Here is a 15391-nt window from a genome sequence, read left to right as displayed (position 1 = left end):
TTCCAGTCTTCCAAATCTCGGGGTGCCCCAGGACACCCTCCTTAGGCCTCTTTCTCTCTCAACTAATGGGCTATGACCCAGTATGATGATTATAGACAGGTTCGTGGTTTTCAGTGCCACCTGCAAACCTGTCTTCTGAACTGACCTCCTACATCCAACGGCATACTCAATGTACTCACTTGAATAAGCACCTCAAAATTAACTCATCCAAACCTGAGCCTTTGCTAGCCTCCTCCCCAATTTTTTTCTTCTCCGTAACAAATGGAAACTCTGTTATCTCTTTAAATATTGCCTGTCTCTTTAATTTTTCCTTCTGCAAGATTTGATAGATTGGAAAAGTCTCATACTATGTCCCACGTGTCTTAAACCTCTCAGGCTTCCACATGGAAATTATCCATACAAAAGAAGAAAGACTATTTTTTTTTAAACTTCCTTTTTACTTTACTCAGATCTACTTTTCAGTTTACAAATTCTTCCCTTAGCTGAATACCACTACTATGCAAGCCTTCCATTTTGATTTCAATTATTACATTTTTCATTTCTAAAAATTCTATTTAGTTCTTTTAAAATATGTCTTTTGATAGTTTCTTTTTTCTTATATATGTTTTAAATAACTTTTTAATATCTTTGAATATATCAAAACTTTATTTTGTATCAGGGATTTGAAAATATAATATTGAAGCCTTTGAGGATGTGGGTCTGTTGTCTGTTTTTCCTGTTGACTTGCACTAGTGCTGGCTTATTTCCTGTTGTTCTCTGTGATTTTTAGATTGTGAGTTTATGTTTGCTGCCATTCTATTTGTAGGCTTTCTTTTAAAGCCTGGATTAAAGGGTACCTTTCTCAAGGGATGATATTTGTCCGCTTTTGTCAGGCAATGAGCACTCCTGTAATGAATCCTTTTAAAAATACAAACAAGCAACACAAACTATGCAAATAGTGTAGATTCAGGTACTAAATCATGTGAATGGTAGCCAGTGGGTATTGATTTTCAAGAAAACCTTAAAAAAAAAAAAAAAAACCCAAACCCCAAACTCATGAATAGCCAAGGCCGAAAAGGACAATTTTTCTTACCGTTTGAGTCTTCAATTTTTGTTTTATTTTAGTTCACTATTTACAAAAGGGTATTGCCTGTCAGGGATCCTGGCTTTATAAAGATCAGCTCTTGATTTACCTCCCTATTATTCGCTGGCCCAAAGTTTTGTACGCATTTTCTAGGCCACAGTGAACAATATAATCTCCCACATTTCGTTAGTTTTCAAGCTTCTCTAGAGATAGTAGTCTTAGCATGCATCAGAATCACCCAGAGGATCTTCTAAAACATGGATTGCATGGCCTTTGTCACGGTCACTCAACTCTGCTGTTGTCACAGAGAATACATGTATGCGCGCAGTTGTATTCCAATAAAACTTTACTTACAAAAATATGCATCAGGCCACGTTTGGCCTGGAGCCACAGTTTGCTGACCCCTGCTCTAGACTGACATTTCTACTCTGTTCCTGGTCACAAGAGGTTTCTTTTGCTTCCCAGCAGGCACACCTAGTCATTTAAAAGGATTTAAACATATTTTACTGAGAAAGTTTTAGGTGTTACATAGCAAGAAATATTTCAGGAACTTCATTCTAACATAATTGAAATAGAAGCCCCGCATTTAAATTTCTACTTGTTTAAAGGATTTGGGGGAAGACTTTTCTACTGGAAATGATCTTTCCTACAAGTCTACTCTCTTTATTATGTATTTATTTTTTGTTTTATTTATTTTTAAAGATTTTATTTATTTATTTATTTATTTATTTATTTAATTTATTTATTTGAGACACACAGAGAGAGGCAGAGACACAGGCAGAGGGAGAAGCAGACTCCATGCAGGAGCCCAATGAGGGACTCGATCCTAGGACCCCAGGGTCATGCCCTGAGCCCAAGGCAGATGCTCAACCACTGAGCCCCCCAGGTTCCCCAGGTCTACTCTCTTTAGTAGTCAATGAAAAGTTTATGATTAGCCCTTACTTTTCTGTAGAGGTTTTTTTCTACCCTCTGCCCCTACAGAACATACTCGTCTACTTTACTGGGTGACCTCAAACACCCAGGACTTACCCTGCTGTCTTACTACCTGACGCCTTTGCACATATTGGTCCATCTTCCAGGCCGCTCTCCCTTCCTTCCCCATGGTAAATCTGGTAAATTCCTGCGACTCCTTCAACTCTCATCAAAAGCACCTCTTTGGTAAAACCTCTTCCATCCCAAAGCTGCTGTGGCCCGTGTGTTCCATCTAGTTGTGCCCATTATTACACTGATCATACTCCACTGCTAGGGCTAGTTTTCAAGAATGTCTCTTTGTGAGGCTGTGAGACACTCGAGGCTGGGGATGAGTTTTGTTTAAATGACCAGTGCTGTTACATGCTTTTTACGTAATAAATTTGTTTGCTTTTGAAAAATGGAATAAATGGCTAAGCAAATGAATGAGTATTTAGGGAGTGGGATTTTAAACAAGCCTCTCGTTTAAACCTTAGATTTTAATCCATCTCGGTAATCACTGGCCAAATCAGAATCTCCTAAAGCCAGTCTCGTTTATGATTCTGGTTGAGTCAAACCTATATAAAGTCAGCAGCAAAACACACAAGGACAGGAACCACTGCATGCATCACACCCAACCAGCATCAGGGAGGCCATTTATTGTCTCTAAAATAAAACAAAAGACACAGTGTTTTGTTTCTTTTTTATTGCAACCCATTGCAAGGTCAAAAGATTCACGGAAATATAGAAACTACAAACTGGGTGAATTTCCTTTATCCACTCAAAAAGACATTAAAGACAAAGGACCAGAATTTTTCACTACAGCAATATATTTCATAGTCTTTATTCTGAAAATACTGTTGACATTTTGGAGAGGATAAAAAGCCCTGCATTAAACGTGTTCACATATATTTATGACACTCTAAGCAAAACAAGAAACTCTATATTGCCCAGAAATCATTTTAAGCCTCATTTCAAAGCATCTAATGAGAACACATTCAACAACCATCACAGGATCACTCAAGGTGATGCTTTTTTTTTTCTGGTTGTTTTTTTTTTTTTTTTTTGGAAATTAATGCTTTGAGGCTGGATATGATATTTCTACAGATTTCTACAAATATACCACAGCAGTTTTCCAGGTTATGTTGCATCAGGCTTTCTGGATTAGTCAACATCTTAAAGAATAAGTGCAAGTTCCCCACCCCAACCCACCCCCCAAGCTAAAGCATGTTATAGTGCTGTATTTTAGATTCAAACAATGCAACATTAAAAAAAAAATCAATTATACACCTCTGGAACCATTTGACAACCAAACTGTAACACTCTAAAGATTATCACAACTTTGAACTGAAATGGCACCATCCATATCATCAACCGCTCTCCCTTCTTTTGTCTTTTTTAACTATTTAAAATATAGTGTGACATATATAAAAATTAAACTTTTGTTTATTCACTCCAGCTACTATTACTATACATACTGTCTTATAAATTAGTTTTGGATTAAAAACCAGTTAAAATATTGTGAATTAAAATATTTTTCAGTGGTGGGGAAATGAACATGAAAACGATACCACTTGATGTGCAAGAACTTTTTTATTAATAATAAACAGCTTTTCTTCTTACACAAATTTTATTCCTTTCAAATTAAATTAGTAACCTATTTAGTGATGGAAAAAAAATACCCTTGGTGCTTATTAACTAGATTTTCTTAACTGATTGGGATTAAAAGCAAAAAAAACATATGCCACATCAGAAACATGTTGACATAATCAAAGGAAACAGTGTTTACAAAAAAGGAGTCACTATAAATAAGTGAATGGTATTTGTGAATGTAAAGCTATATTTTGTTGCTTACAGCTAGTATCATTTTAGACATATTGGGACTTACAGAAAGTGAAACTCAAACCTTAGTATATCTGTTAAAGACCAAACAAAACAAAACAAAATAAAACAAAAAACCCAGTTATGTCCACATTGGGGAAGAATAAATAGCAAACTCACAGGGCAGGGTTTTGTATCTAGCTCTACTGTGAAAGATAATCACTCTTTAGCTTAAAAAGGCTCCCCTGCTGTCTTGATTATAAATCGAGACACAGGAAAGTTTACTTGAGCCTGAGTCCCTACTATGAATTAATTGTAAAGATGTGTGAAATCAAAACATATATTCATTTACTGATAGATATTGTCTTAACTGAAAGCTGGCAATCTTGAAACAAAGAAATGCTTATTTCCGACAAGTGTAAACACAAATCTTAATGAAAAGATTTTCTAATTTTTCGTCTTAACTCATACATTAACCAGCAATAGATCTCTGTAGTAGCACAAGAACTATTCAAAATTAACATGCATATATCCAAAAAACCTGTTCTAAAGCCCAAAGCAAAGCAAAAAAAAAAAAAAAAAAAAAGATAAATCAATAGGAAGATTGTCTACTTATATCTCACTCATTAATCTTCTAATAATGTGACTACCTCCAAATCTTAGAAATAAACTTTCATAATTACCAAAATCAACAAAAATAATTAAATGATCTGTAGGTATTGTTTTGTTTTTTTTTTAAATAACCGCACACTAGTATTACACTGGTGCTTTGAATGTGGATAACGCTTAAGGGTAGCTCCAAATATCATTAAAATATATCCGGACCAGTTGCAATCCATGAAACAAGAGCGAATACAACATTAACATAAACCTTAACGAAAATATTCAGGACTCTACAGAACAAATTTGCAGAATAATGGATAATTAACTTGTGTGAGCTGGCCAGGGGAGCTCAGATCGTTGCCTCCATATAAAAACTTCTCAGAAGGCTTTATGTTCTCGAGTCCCTCCCTCACTTGCAGACAGCAAGTTAGCCACCTGTGCATATCCCGGGTTGGGTGCCGAGCTTCCTCAGTGGCCTGGAGAAGGCCCCTCCGTCAGAGAACGATCTAGAAAGAAAGTGCCCTGGAGTTTGTGCTCATGCGGCACAGGTACTGGCATGTTAGGGTGTGTGTGTGTGAGGACCTATACGTGTGTAGGCTCCTGAAATGTTGCAAAGGCCTGGTTTCCTGGTTTCTAATTGGTGCAACATCCCTTCTGGCCTGGTCACCATCAGGAGCAGTGCATAATTCTATTCCATCGGAAGAGAAGGCCGATGGATGCCTTCATTTCGGGGCATCTTCAAGAGGCAGCAATTAGAAGATCAACATACTAGGGCCCACGGTTTTTGGTTTTACAGTAAATAAAAAATTTTTTTTTCTTTAGAGAAACAAGCCTTTGAGTTTAAAAACCAAAGGGTCTGTGGCTTTCAAAAATCTTTAATTTTTAAGGAAAAAACAAAATAACCCAAAAAACCACCCCAACCCAGCTCACCTGGGAACAAACAGCAATTGCGCTTATGCTATGCGGTATGCGAACAAGACACACATATACACTGGGGTACACCCGTAGACGTGGAACAGGGAAAATCTTTCCAAGGGCTCGGCCCCCCAGATCTCCCACCCCTCCCCCGGAGCAGGAGCGTTAGGAGGAGGCTGCAGACATGTTGGGGGTCCAGCCCATCTGATAGGCCCTCTCCAAGGTCCTCTTGCAGTCCTGCAGCACGGTGCTGAAGGTGATGTGGGGGTACTGCTGCACCAGCTGCTCCACCGTCACTTCGTTGACCTGCAAGCACAGAAGAGCCGCCGTCACGCACAGGCCCACCGAGCCCGGCAGCCGCCCCTGGACTCCGGGGAGGAGCCCTCGCCCCTTCCCTCGCGGCAGCGCCAGGCAGCATCCATGACACGACACGACACGTGTCCTTGCTGTCTGCCCTCCCGATGCCTCGGCACTGCACTCACCCGGAGGGATGCTTAAAAAAGACATACGCTATCAAGGAACCGAACGTGTTTTCTAGAAGCGTGAGCGATAGGGACTCGTGGAGACCTTCACGGTGCCGTGGGAGAGCCGGGGTGCGGGAGGGGAGGCGGCAGTAAGGCACCATTCTTAGGTGCCTCTGCCTTCATCGTCAACCCGACAGCTTTTTTAAGGACAAAACTCTGGATTGGGAGAGAAGATCCACGGGATTCCAGCTAGGAGTGCTGGGGAAAATGTTTATTTTTCTTCCCTTTAAATGTTAAGGTATTGCAAACTCCAAGTCCCTTTGTGAAAAGGGCTGAAATGTGAGGAATCAATAATTAAAACATATGTGGCTGGCAGGTCAGGGATGGCCCCGATAGACCTTAACCATCAAAGATACCACCTTGATTCTTGATTAGACAAGGCAATCAGACAGGCCTAATTAAAACTAACACCTTTACAATTGCTGTGCTGTGAAGGGATTAATTTGTCAATTATTTTTAAGCTGATTGCAGTTCATATCACAGAAGCAGACAGCTTCCTTCATCCTTTAGATAAATAAATGATTAACCTAAGAACCACAACTTTTAGGTAGCTTTATTTAAAATCTTTATTGAACACTTGGGCATTTTCAGATACATCAATATTTCATTTATACTGAGTAAGCTGATCTGAAAGGAGGTGCTTATGATACACAGTTCCGTGCTCCCTCCCTCTCCATGTCTGTCCATTATTGAAAAGGATCAGGGCCGCCAGGAAAAACCCAAAACAACATCAAACCCTTGCTGTTTGCTTTGAAAGCCTGTTAAAGAAGGATGATGACCATGACATTCCATCATCTGCACTTTTCTGAAACGACATGATGTTCTCTGGGTGATTTGGAAAACTATGTTATATATAATATCTTTTTTAAAAAATGAGAATTGATATTCCAGCATTGCATTGATGGTAATCCGTGGGCACACCTCTCTCTTCAAGACTTGCTTATATTTAAATCAACCTTCATTCCAATTTCAACCAAACCATGTAGGTAATCAGTTTTTGTGATACAGATATGATGTATAACGCTGTTTTCAAAAACAAGAAGAAGATAATTTTAAATAAAAAGGAAAAACTGATAAACAAATTAGAGTTGAGAATATGAATTGATGGCCCTAAGATGATTTTTAAGCAGCGTTTTTATTTTTTATTTTTAATTTAAATGTATGCTCTAAGTCTTGAGTTGAGGCAGCTTACAACAATATACTTAGAAGGTCACGCACCAACTAGCCCTGCCAGTCGCTCTAGCATGTTTTTTGATACTCCAGTCACCTGACTTCATTTCAGTTTATCAAGTTGTCCAAGTTTCTTCTGGCCTCAGGGTCTTTGCACATGCTATTCTCTTTACCTGGAATACTTCTTAATCCACTTTCTCCTAAAAACCCTTCCTTTATGCCTACTTCCTAGTCACTCTTGAGTTCTTAGCTTCCATGTCATTTCCCCGGGAAACTTTGATCACTGCCTTATCCCTGCTCCCCCTCCCCCCAATCTAGGTAAGGCTTCCAGGTCATTTATTTTATTTATTTTATTTTTTTCAGGTCATTTATTCCTTCAACATTGCCCCCTTGGTCTTCATAGCACCTAGAAAGTTAGTTTATAATTGCTTCATTCCATGTCTGGCTCCCAAAGCCAAAATCATTTTTGTATCCATAAGTTAGGCCTAGCGATTAGTGAATGAATGATAAATACCAAATACCAAATAAAAAACAGGAACTCAATGCAAAGCAAAGCCATACACTAACATACTAGTCACAAAGACTAACGACTCCTGAGCAGCTCCTCTTTGGCTCAGGAAGTCCCTCCTTCGGTAGGTCTTCCCACCCGAGCCTATCTCCCAGAGAGGCCAGGTTAGGTCCCCCCTTCCCTATGCACCTGTGGCTGGCACCCTGCATGGGTTCTCTTATACTGAGGCTCTCTCATGTTGCAATCCTCTCTTTACTCACCTGTCCCTCCCACCTGAACAAAAGCCTCTGGGGACCAGGGACCTGCGCCTTTGACCTTTAAGGCTGGCAAGCTGTGCGAAACACAGAAAAGAAACACGACCATTGTGGTTCATACCATGGACTTCAGAATCGACCAGAAACAGGCTTGAACCCTGGTTTCACTTTATTTCTTTAAGATTTCGTTTCCTCAACTGTATGCACGGGATAAAAATACGTAAGTCATAGGATTGATATAAGGATTAAGTGTAATGATATGCTTAACACTCTGACGGACGTAACAAGGTCCCGGAATGGTAGCTCTATTACAGCAGGCACTCAATAAATGGTTATCGAGTGTGTGAATTAATTAACGATGTGTTAGGGTGCCCCGCTCTCCATAGTGATGTTCAATCTCTGAGATAGTTCAGAAATGAGCCCTGATAACAATTGTTGTAAAGTTCAAAATAAAAGAATCACAGGGCAAGAAGTGACCTTTAAAACATACTTCATACGTAAGCAGAGTTGATTATATCTTAATCGTTCTCTGGGGGAGATTCTAGAACTTTCCTTAATAAAACAGTCCAGGTTTTAAATATCTACTTTCAGAAAATCCTCCCTTTTCTTTACCCGATATCCCCCATTCTGCTGTTAGGTTACCTTCCCCGCTCCTGCCATCAACAAACCCATAAGGATGTCGGTCTCATTAAGAAAGAACTTAGAAGTCATTTGGTCAGAGAGGAAGCCCAGAAAAATCTACTCCACATCACAAGGGAAGAAAGTGTGGTCCAAGCCACTTAGTATTCAAGGAAGAACTAACTACCTGAAAACAGATGACAAAAGAATGGAGGAGAGAAAACATTTAAACCCACCGTAAGGATGGGGGACTGCCTTCTGTGCTGCACCTTTTCTGATCTACACGTGGGCCTTTATGAAGTCCTATAGCCACGGCTGACAGGCAATTTGTTTGGGGGGCCCAATTTTTAAAAATAGGAAATATCTCTATGTGATACCTGTTTTGCAGGAAGAGGGATACAGTTCACTGTAAGCAAACTCGATATATGAAGATAAATTTATGAAGTACATCAAGGAGGGGATAACCTGCTCACCTCGTGAAGTCTTCCATGGGCGGGTTAACTTATTTTCTCAGCTCTCCCAACGTATTTTATATATGCCTTGATTGACCAAAATTCAATTTACCTATTTCTGTTGCTTTAAGTCAGGTCTACCTGTAGCTGAGAATACAGAGTATATTAGCTCTCTGGCCTTCTCAGGTTATGGGCAGGGGGAGACGGTGACTTGGCTTCACGTGGCTGTATGAAAATCGGAACTAGCGATCCTCTGTGGGTATAATACACCTTCTGAGCAATCTTTGTGCTAACTGTGCTCTGTAAACTCTAGAAAACAAAGCAGAGGGGGAAATGCAAATATCCCATTTTAGGGCTTTGTCGGGTAGAAGCTATTCAGGGGAAATACATGTGTTCCCACTAGGGAAGGTTCTATCTTTTACTTATAGTGTCTCCTGGCGATACAGTGTGACAAATTTTATACTGAAGTTATTTTCATTTACTCCTCAGAAGTACAAATTATGCTCACCTCTTTGTATAGAATCCATAAGCACTTTGGTGCCTTAGAGAAAGAGTTTGGTGTAAGACACCAGGAGGGTCCAAATCATTTTAAATCGTTACGCCTACATACACATTTCTGCAGACATTTTGTCATGCACAACTCTACTTGCTAGAATGAAAAGAACCATTCTCTGTTCCAACTCACAAAATGTGTGTAATATAAAAAAGGAACTTAGATGAATCTTTAAAAATTTCCCCACGATCCCTGGTTTTCTGTATTCAATTTCTTTTCCTCCTTCCGAAAACTATCAATGGCAACGCCTGTATTACACAGGAGATTTGAAAAACGCATCCTATCTTCCTAAAGAAATATGCAGTGGTGTCATTTGAAGAAATTACCGTGATTAAAGGGGAAAAAAGTGTGTACCACAGGTTTTTTTTTTTAAATATAAGAAAGATTGGATTTTATAGTTCTCTCCAAAGACTGCACAACCATAATTTACATTTTCAAAATTATTATAACTCTTTTCAAGGTAGTAGCAATTTGTCTGGTATTTTAATCTATTTTGAGTTAACATCTATTAGCACTTTTTCAAAATGTGAGGTAAATTGCTGTGCTAATTAAGGTAAATCACACCATAGCTTCATTCTATGGCTGCTGCGACTATGGAAGGGTGAGGAGAGAACCTTCAGAGCCTCCGAGACCCACCGCACTAATTTATCTAGATCATCACACCGCGGCTTCACCTCTTCATCAATACTTTCTCTGGAAAGTTCCAGCTAAGTGTAAGCCCAGGCCTGAAGTATCTCCCCAATGATACCTACCATTCTAGAGAGACTATTTCTGATAGAATTTGCTGAAGAAACCACGTAGATTACGTGATTCTTATTTCTTCTTTGACTTAGGTTTTAAAACAGGACATGTTTCTTGTGAGGGGCAGAAATACTGGACACCTACATATATTAAAATCACATTTATGAATATGATAAACCCCTTAAAATCACTTCTTTCCAAATCACTTTTTTTTCCTAAATGGAGAAAGCTGCCCTGCAAAAAGTGACCACTACTAAAAATGCCAGCGCTAAGAACGTGCATCGCGTCATCTCTGGACTGTCAGTTCCTTGACAGCAAAGAGTCTTTGGGTCATTTCTTTTTTTTTTTTTTAAAGATTTTATTTTTTTATTCATGAGAGACTGAGAGGCAGAGACACAGGCAGAGAGAGCAGCAGGCCCCATGCAGGGACCCCGATGCGGGCCTCGATCCCAGGACCCCAGGATCCACACCCTGGGCTGAAGAAAGGCGCTCAATCGCTGAGGCACCCGGGTGCCCCCGAGTCACCTCTTGGTGTCCAGGTCTGGGCACGCTGCCTGGTGCGTTCTCGCCCCGTTAGTCCCGAGCTCAGGAGACAGGAGTGTTTGCTGGTTTTGTCCACTGCCAAGTCCCCGGCGCCTGCAGAAGGCCTGGCACCTGGGAGGGACTCGAAAAATATTTGCTGGCTGAGTTACTGTCGTGGTCGGGCAGTGAACAGGTACTGAGCGGACACGGGAGCGGCAATCAGCAGCGCCTCGGAAGCTGTGCAGGTAAGCCCGCCGTGTTTCCAGACTGTTCCAGGCCCGGCAGGCACAGCCTCTAGAGTCTTGACGTTTCGGTGGCGCCCAAGTCCTGTCGTCCTCTGAAGATCCTGCCCAAGGCGACCCTGTGCTGCTCCCTCCTTCCCAGCTGTGCCTCTTTCCAGATGTGCCCTCGCTGGGGTGTCCGTGCGCACAGGAGGCCTGGGACAGTCGCTGACACCGCCGCTTGGCAGAGATCTAAGGCTTCTGCCTGCAGCCCCAGCCCCCGCTCAGGGCACTCGAGGTTTTGTGACATCTCAGATCCCTTGTCACATTGCACTGACCCGGGGCAGAGAGGGAGCCGTGGCCAGGTGTCCGGCTCGAAGCCACGTGGCCTCCTGCCACCTGCGGGCCGCCCGCCGCCTGCCGCCTGGGGGGGCGCCTGGGCGCGGCGGGGGGCACCTGTGGCTGGAGAGCGGAGGCCCCGGGGCCGCGGTGGCAGCACGCCCGACACGTGGCTAGGCCTTCCTCCTAACGACCGACAAAGGCGAGACGGAACCATGTCCCCGTTCCCGCCATCCGGGAGGCCACACGGGTCACACTGCGCAAGTGGCGGCCGGGCCGCGAAGCCGGGAGCCCCGGGCACCCCCAGCGGAGGACGGTCGCTGGCGCCCCTAGGCCTCCCAGCCAGCCCTCCCCATCCGGGCGCAGAGAGACATGTGACTGTGGCCGAAGGGGTGGGGCACGGCGGGGATGGCTGTGGCTGCAGGGGTGGGGGACAGGACGGGGACGGCTGTGGCCGTGGGGGGGGGCACGGCGGGGATGGCTGTGCCTGCAGGGGTGGGGGACAGGACGGGGACGGCTGTGGCCGTGGGGGGGGCACGGCGGGGATGGCTGTGGCTGCAGGGGTGGGGGACAGGACGGGGACAGCTGTGGCCGTGGGGGGGGGGCACGGCGGGGATGGCTGTGGCTGCAGGGGTGGGGGACAGGACGGGGACGGCTGTGGCCGTGGGGGGGGCACGGCGGGGATGGCTGTGGCTGCAGGGGTGGGGGACAGGACGGGGACGGCTGTGGCCGTGGGGGGGGGCACGGCGGGGATGGCTGTGGCCGCAGGGGTGGGGGACAGGATGGGGACAGCTGTGGCCGCAGGGGTGGGGGGCACGGCAGGGACGGCTGTGCACCTGCGCTCCAGGCCTGGCGGTGCCAGCTGCTGGGGATGGGCACCCGGCCTTCCCAGGGGTCTGGGAAAGGCTTCCAGAACATGTCACATTGAATTGGACTTCCCGGGGTGTCTGGGGGGCTCAGCGGCTCAGGGATTGGTCTCGCATCAGCCCCCGCAGGGAGCCCACTTCTCCCTCGCCTGTGCCTCTGCGTCTCTCTGTGCCTCTCTGAATAATTAAATAAAAAAATCTTAAAAAAGACACATTGACTCGAGCTCCCGAAGGACACGGGGGCACCGCCCGTGTACCTACGTGTCAGGTGCACATATCAGACTCAGGGAAGAAAGCCAACCCGCCGCCCGCCTGCGTAGACCCTGACCTGCCTCCCGGAGCCGCGGCCGCAGTGTCTGCAGCCCACGGAGCAAAGGACGCGTGTGGCCGCAGTAGCTCTCATGTCGTGTGGCCGCGTTCCAGGGTGGGGGGACGGAGCCCCTTGTGCGGGGGCAGCAGGGAGCCCACAGCAGGCCCGCGGAGGCGCTGCCCACGGCCCCCGCGGCTCCCCCGTCCTGATGCAGGGCTCCGGCCCCCGCCCCCACCGCGGCCCAGGGCCCAGCTCGTCGGCCAGGCCGCAGGCCCCCGGAATCCGCTCCTCACGGCCTTCTCCAGGGGCCGCACTGGTTCTCCGCGGGTCCGCACTCACGAGGTGCAGCAGAGGTCGCCGGGCGCAAGCAATTCGGAGGAGGCCCCGAGCTCTTCAGGCCGGGCCGGCGGCCCCGAGGTGGGCACGTGTTCAATGGACAGAATAAGGGTAACGTGAGTTCCAGTAAGACATCGAATTTTCTTGTAAATGAGATGAGTCATCTAAGTGCAGTTGAAAATATTGTAAATAGGACGCTAAGAAAAGAAGGAAGCACGTGGGTCTTCCTAGGACCCTGCCCAGCGACACCCCGCGCCAGGCTCGCTCCGGGTTCTACTTCCTTCCCTCGGCGGCAGGGCTCCTCACGTCCCCGTGTGGGTGGCAGGCGCGTCCTGCCGAGGGTTCCCTGGGCCCGAGCCGGGAGGTCCAGGACGCTGATGGGGACTGTGGGAGCGACTGTCACCCCCCTCACCGCCCCGTCCTGTTCAGCGGCAGGGCCCAGGATGGGGGGCAGGGCCTTCCCCTGGCTGTGACTGCGGAGTGCTGTGCAAACCGTTCTTGCCGGCACCCAAAGCACCTGCTCCTTGCCTCTGCTCTGCCGCCGCAGTGTGTCCCTTCCTCTGCCTGAGTCAAACCCATGTCCTTCTCCACGAAGTACGAACGGTACAACCTCCCGGATGCTCCCCACGCGCTTACTGACGCGGCATGAGCTACGCTGTGGCTGCCACCAGGAACACAAACAAGAATGTGGTGGCTCTCGGCCCAACGGCTCACCACGGTCACCTGGGGATCTTTCAAGGGTCCCGATGCTCAGGTCATACCCCAGACTGACTGTATCTGAACCCGGGGGCGCGGGGCCCGGGCACCAGGCCTCCTCCTGCCCCCAGCGTAGCGCGGGCTCAGTCCTACTGGTCTAAAGCTTTCATCTGAAGCACTCACAGAGGGCACAGGTGACTTCTGCTCTCGGGGAATCTGAAGGCAGGTTCTACACTGAGATGATTTAAAGGTGGCAAGTCACACGTTCGCCTCCCGTGTCGCCCTCCACGTTAAACTGAGTCAGGGCTCCTGGAGAAAAGGAAACCGTGGCTCCAACAGCCGATTAGCCCATCTTTTTACAAATACTTGTCGCTACGTGAAACAAAAGGTACACTTTTTTTTTAATGTGGTAGAAACAGACTGGTTTCCTCTTCTTCAGCATTGGTATTGGGACTCTAGTTGGGCACAGCCAAGGAGGCCACCTCCTGGCCTCCCCGATAACTCAAGGAAGGGACGATTTCCTAAACCCAGCTGTCACGTGGAGGTATGTAGTGCTTCCTCATGGGACCATCCACAAGGTGGAAGGACAGGGCCCACGTGACTGGGAAATGTTTAATATAATCTTAAGAGGAAACACTGATCATCATCTTGGAGACTGGAGGCCACCTGCTGAATATGGGAGTCAACTGATTACAGGCCACCCACAATGCACTACACTTCATGCGTGAACCTCCTACCGCTAGCCCGAGGCCTTTAAGGATTTTTTTTTTTTTGAGAGGTAAAAAATACTACTCTTGGGTGGCAAAAAACTCATCTAAAAGTCCCAAAGCATAGAAAAAGGCAGATACTGAGAATGCAATGAACCTGACAGAGGCAGGCTCATAAATTCAGTCAACTTTGTCAAATGCAGTCATTCCATTCCAGAATCTGCAATGATTGGAAGTGCTATGCTCTGTCAATATCACAACAGGCCTGGCTTCATGCTGTCTCTTTTTCATGAAATGTGGGCTGCCTGTTAACACTAGCATTGCTTTCTATTCACTTGAATTAGCACAGTGAGAAAGCAGCAAAGAACCTGGGAGGATGAGGATCACAGAAACGCCTGCAGTGTTAAGTGAGACTCGGGGCTCACCAACCTGAAGCCTCTAATTAGAGATTAGTGCGACAGGAGTCCAACCACCAGACTGTCAAAGAAATTAGTGACATTTTCATTCCCTGTTTCACCAAGCAATCTTCCACCAAGAAGGATGTTTCACGTCAAGTGTGAGCTCTACATGTAGCCTTGCAGAGCCCATTCCGAGGCCTCTGTCTGCTGGCCGTGGAACTGACCTACTGCACAGATCTATACATTTTGGGGGGTACGGATTTGCATGTGTGGTGCAGATGGGAACCAAAGCAGACCAGTCTGGGGCATCAAGATGGAGAGAGCCCCTTGGGGAGTCATCTGAACTGCTCTAAATGGTTTAGCAAAAGACTGACTATTTGAGACACACTGAGTCCTAATAAGATAATTAATGTAGTCACTAACCGAGCGGTAAGTGCAATGTATTTATAGAACACATCTGGGTGTTTCTAAATTAAACTCTCAAAGTTAAGCTGAAAAACACAATTGAGAAAAAAAAAAGAAACCTCTCAGAACTAAAAATGTCTTTTATGCTTAATGGCTTTCTTGATTTCAGTTTTTTTCTATTTTTTTTTTTTTTTTCAGTTTTTATTTTCTTATGTAAAGCCTTGGGCAGCAGCAATCACCAGTGGACGCCTAGTGAAAAAAAAATCTCTCTCTAAAACGGCAGCTTCTGTCCCGTAGAATTTATGGATTTGACCTGCTTCCTAAAACAAATTTATTACCAGCAAAAAATTTATTCTGCGTAAAAGTGATCTGTAAATCTGTAGATTAGAACACCTGAAAACAAGTGAGATTTTTGGTTTAC

General features: G+C 45.3%; 1 protein-coding gene across 1 annotated transcript in view; it reads right to left on the bottom strand.

Annotated features, from left to right (window-relative positions):
- Window positions 1–2702: 2702 nt before the first annotated feature.
- FBXL17 (F-box and leucine rich repeat protein 17) overlaps window positions 2703–15391 on the bottom strand; it is a 496367-nt gene continuing 483678 nt past the window's right edge. Inside the window, exon 9 of the mRNA XM_077861966.1 lies at window positions 2703–5656. Within this exon, the coding sequence (XP_077718092.1) occupies window positions 5516–5656 (141 nt within the window). The 3' untranslated portion in view covers window positions 2703–5515. The remainder of the gene's footprint in view (window positions 5657–15391) is intronic.

The sequence above is a fragment of the Canis aureus genome, chromosome 2, assembly GCF_053574225.1.
Source record: "Canis aureus isolate CA01 chromosome 2, VMU_Caureus_v.1.0, whole genome shotgun sequence".
Taxonomy (NCBI): domain Eukaryota; kingdom Metazoa; phylum Chordata; class Mammalia; order Carnivora; family Canidae; genus Canis; species Canis aureus.
Note: the sequence above shows the minus strand (reverse complement) of the source record. Positions and strands in the feature narration are given on the sequence as shown.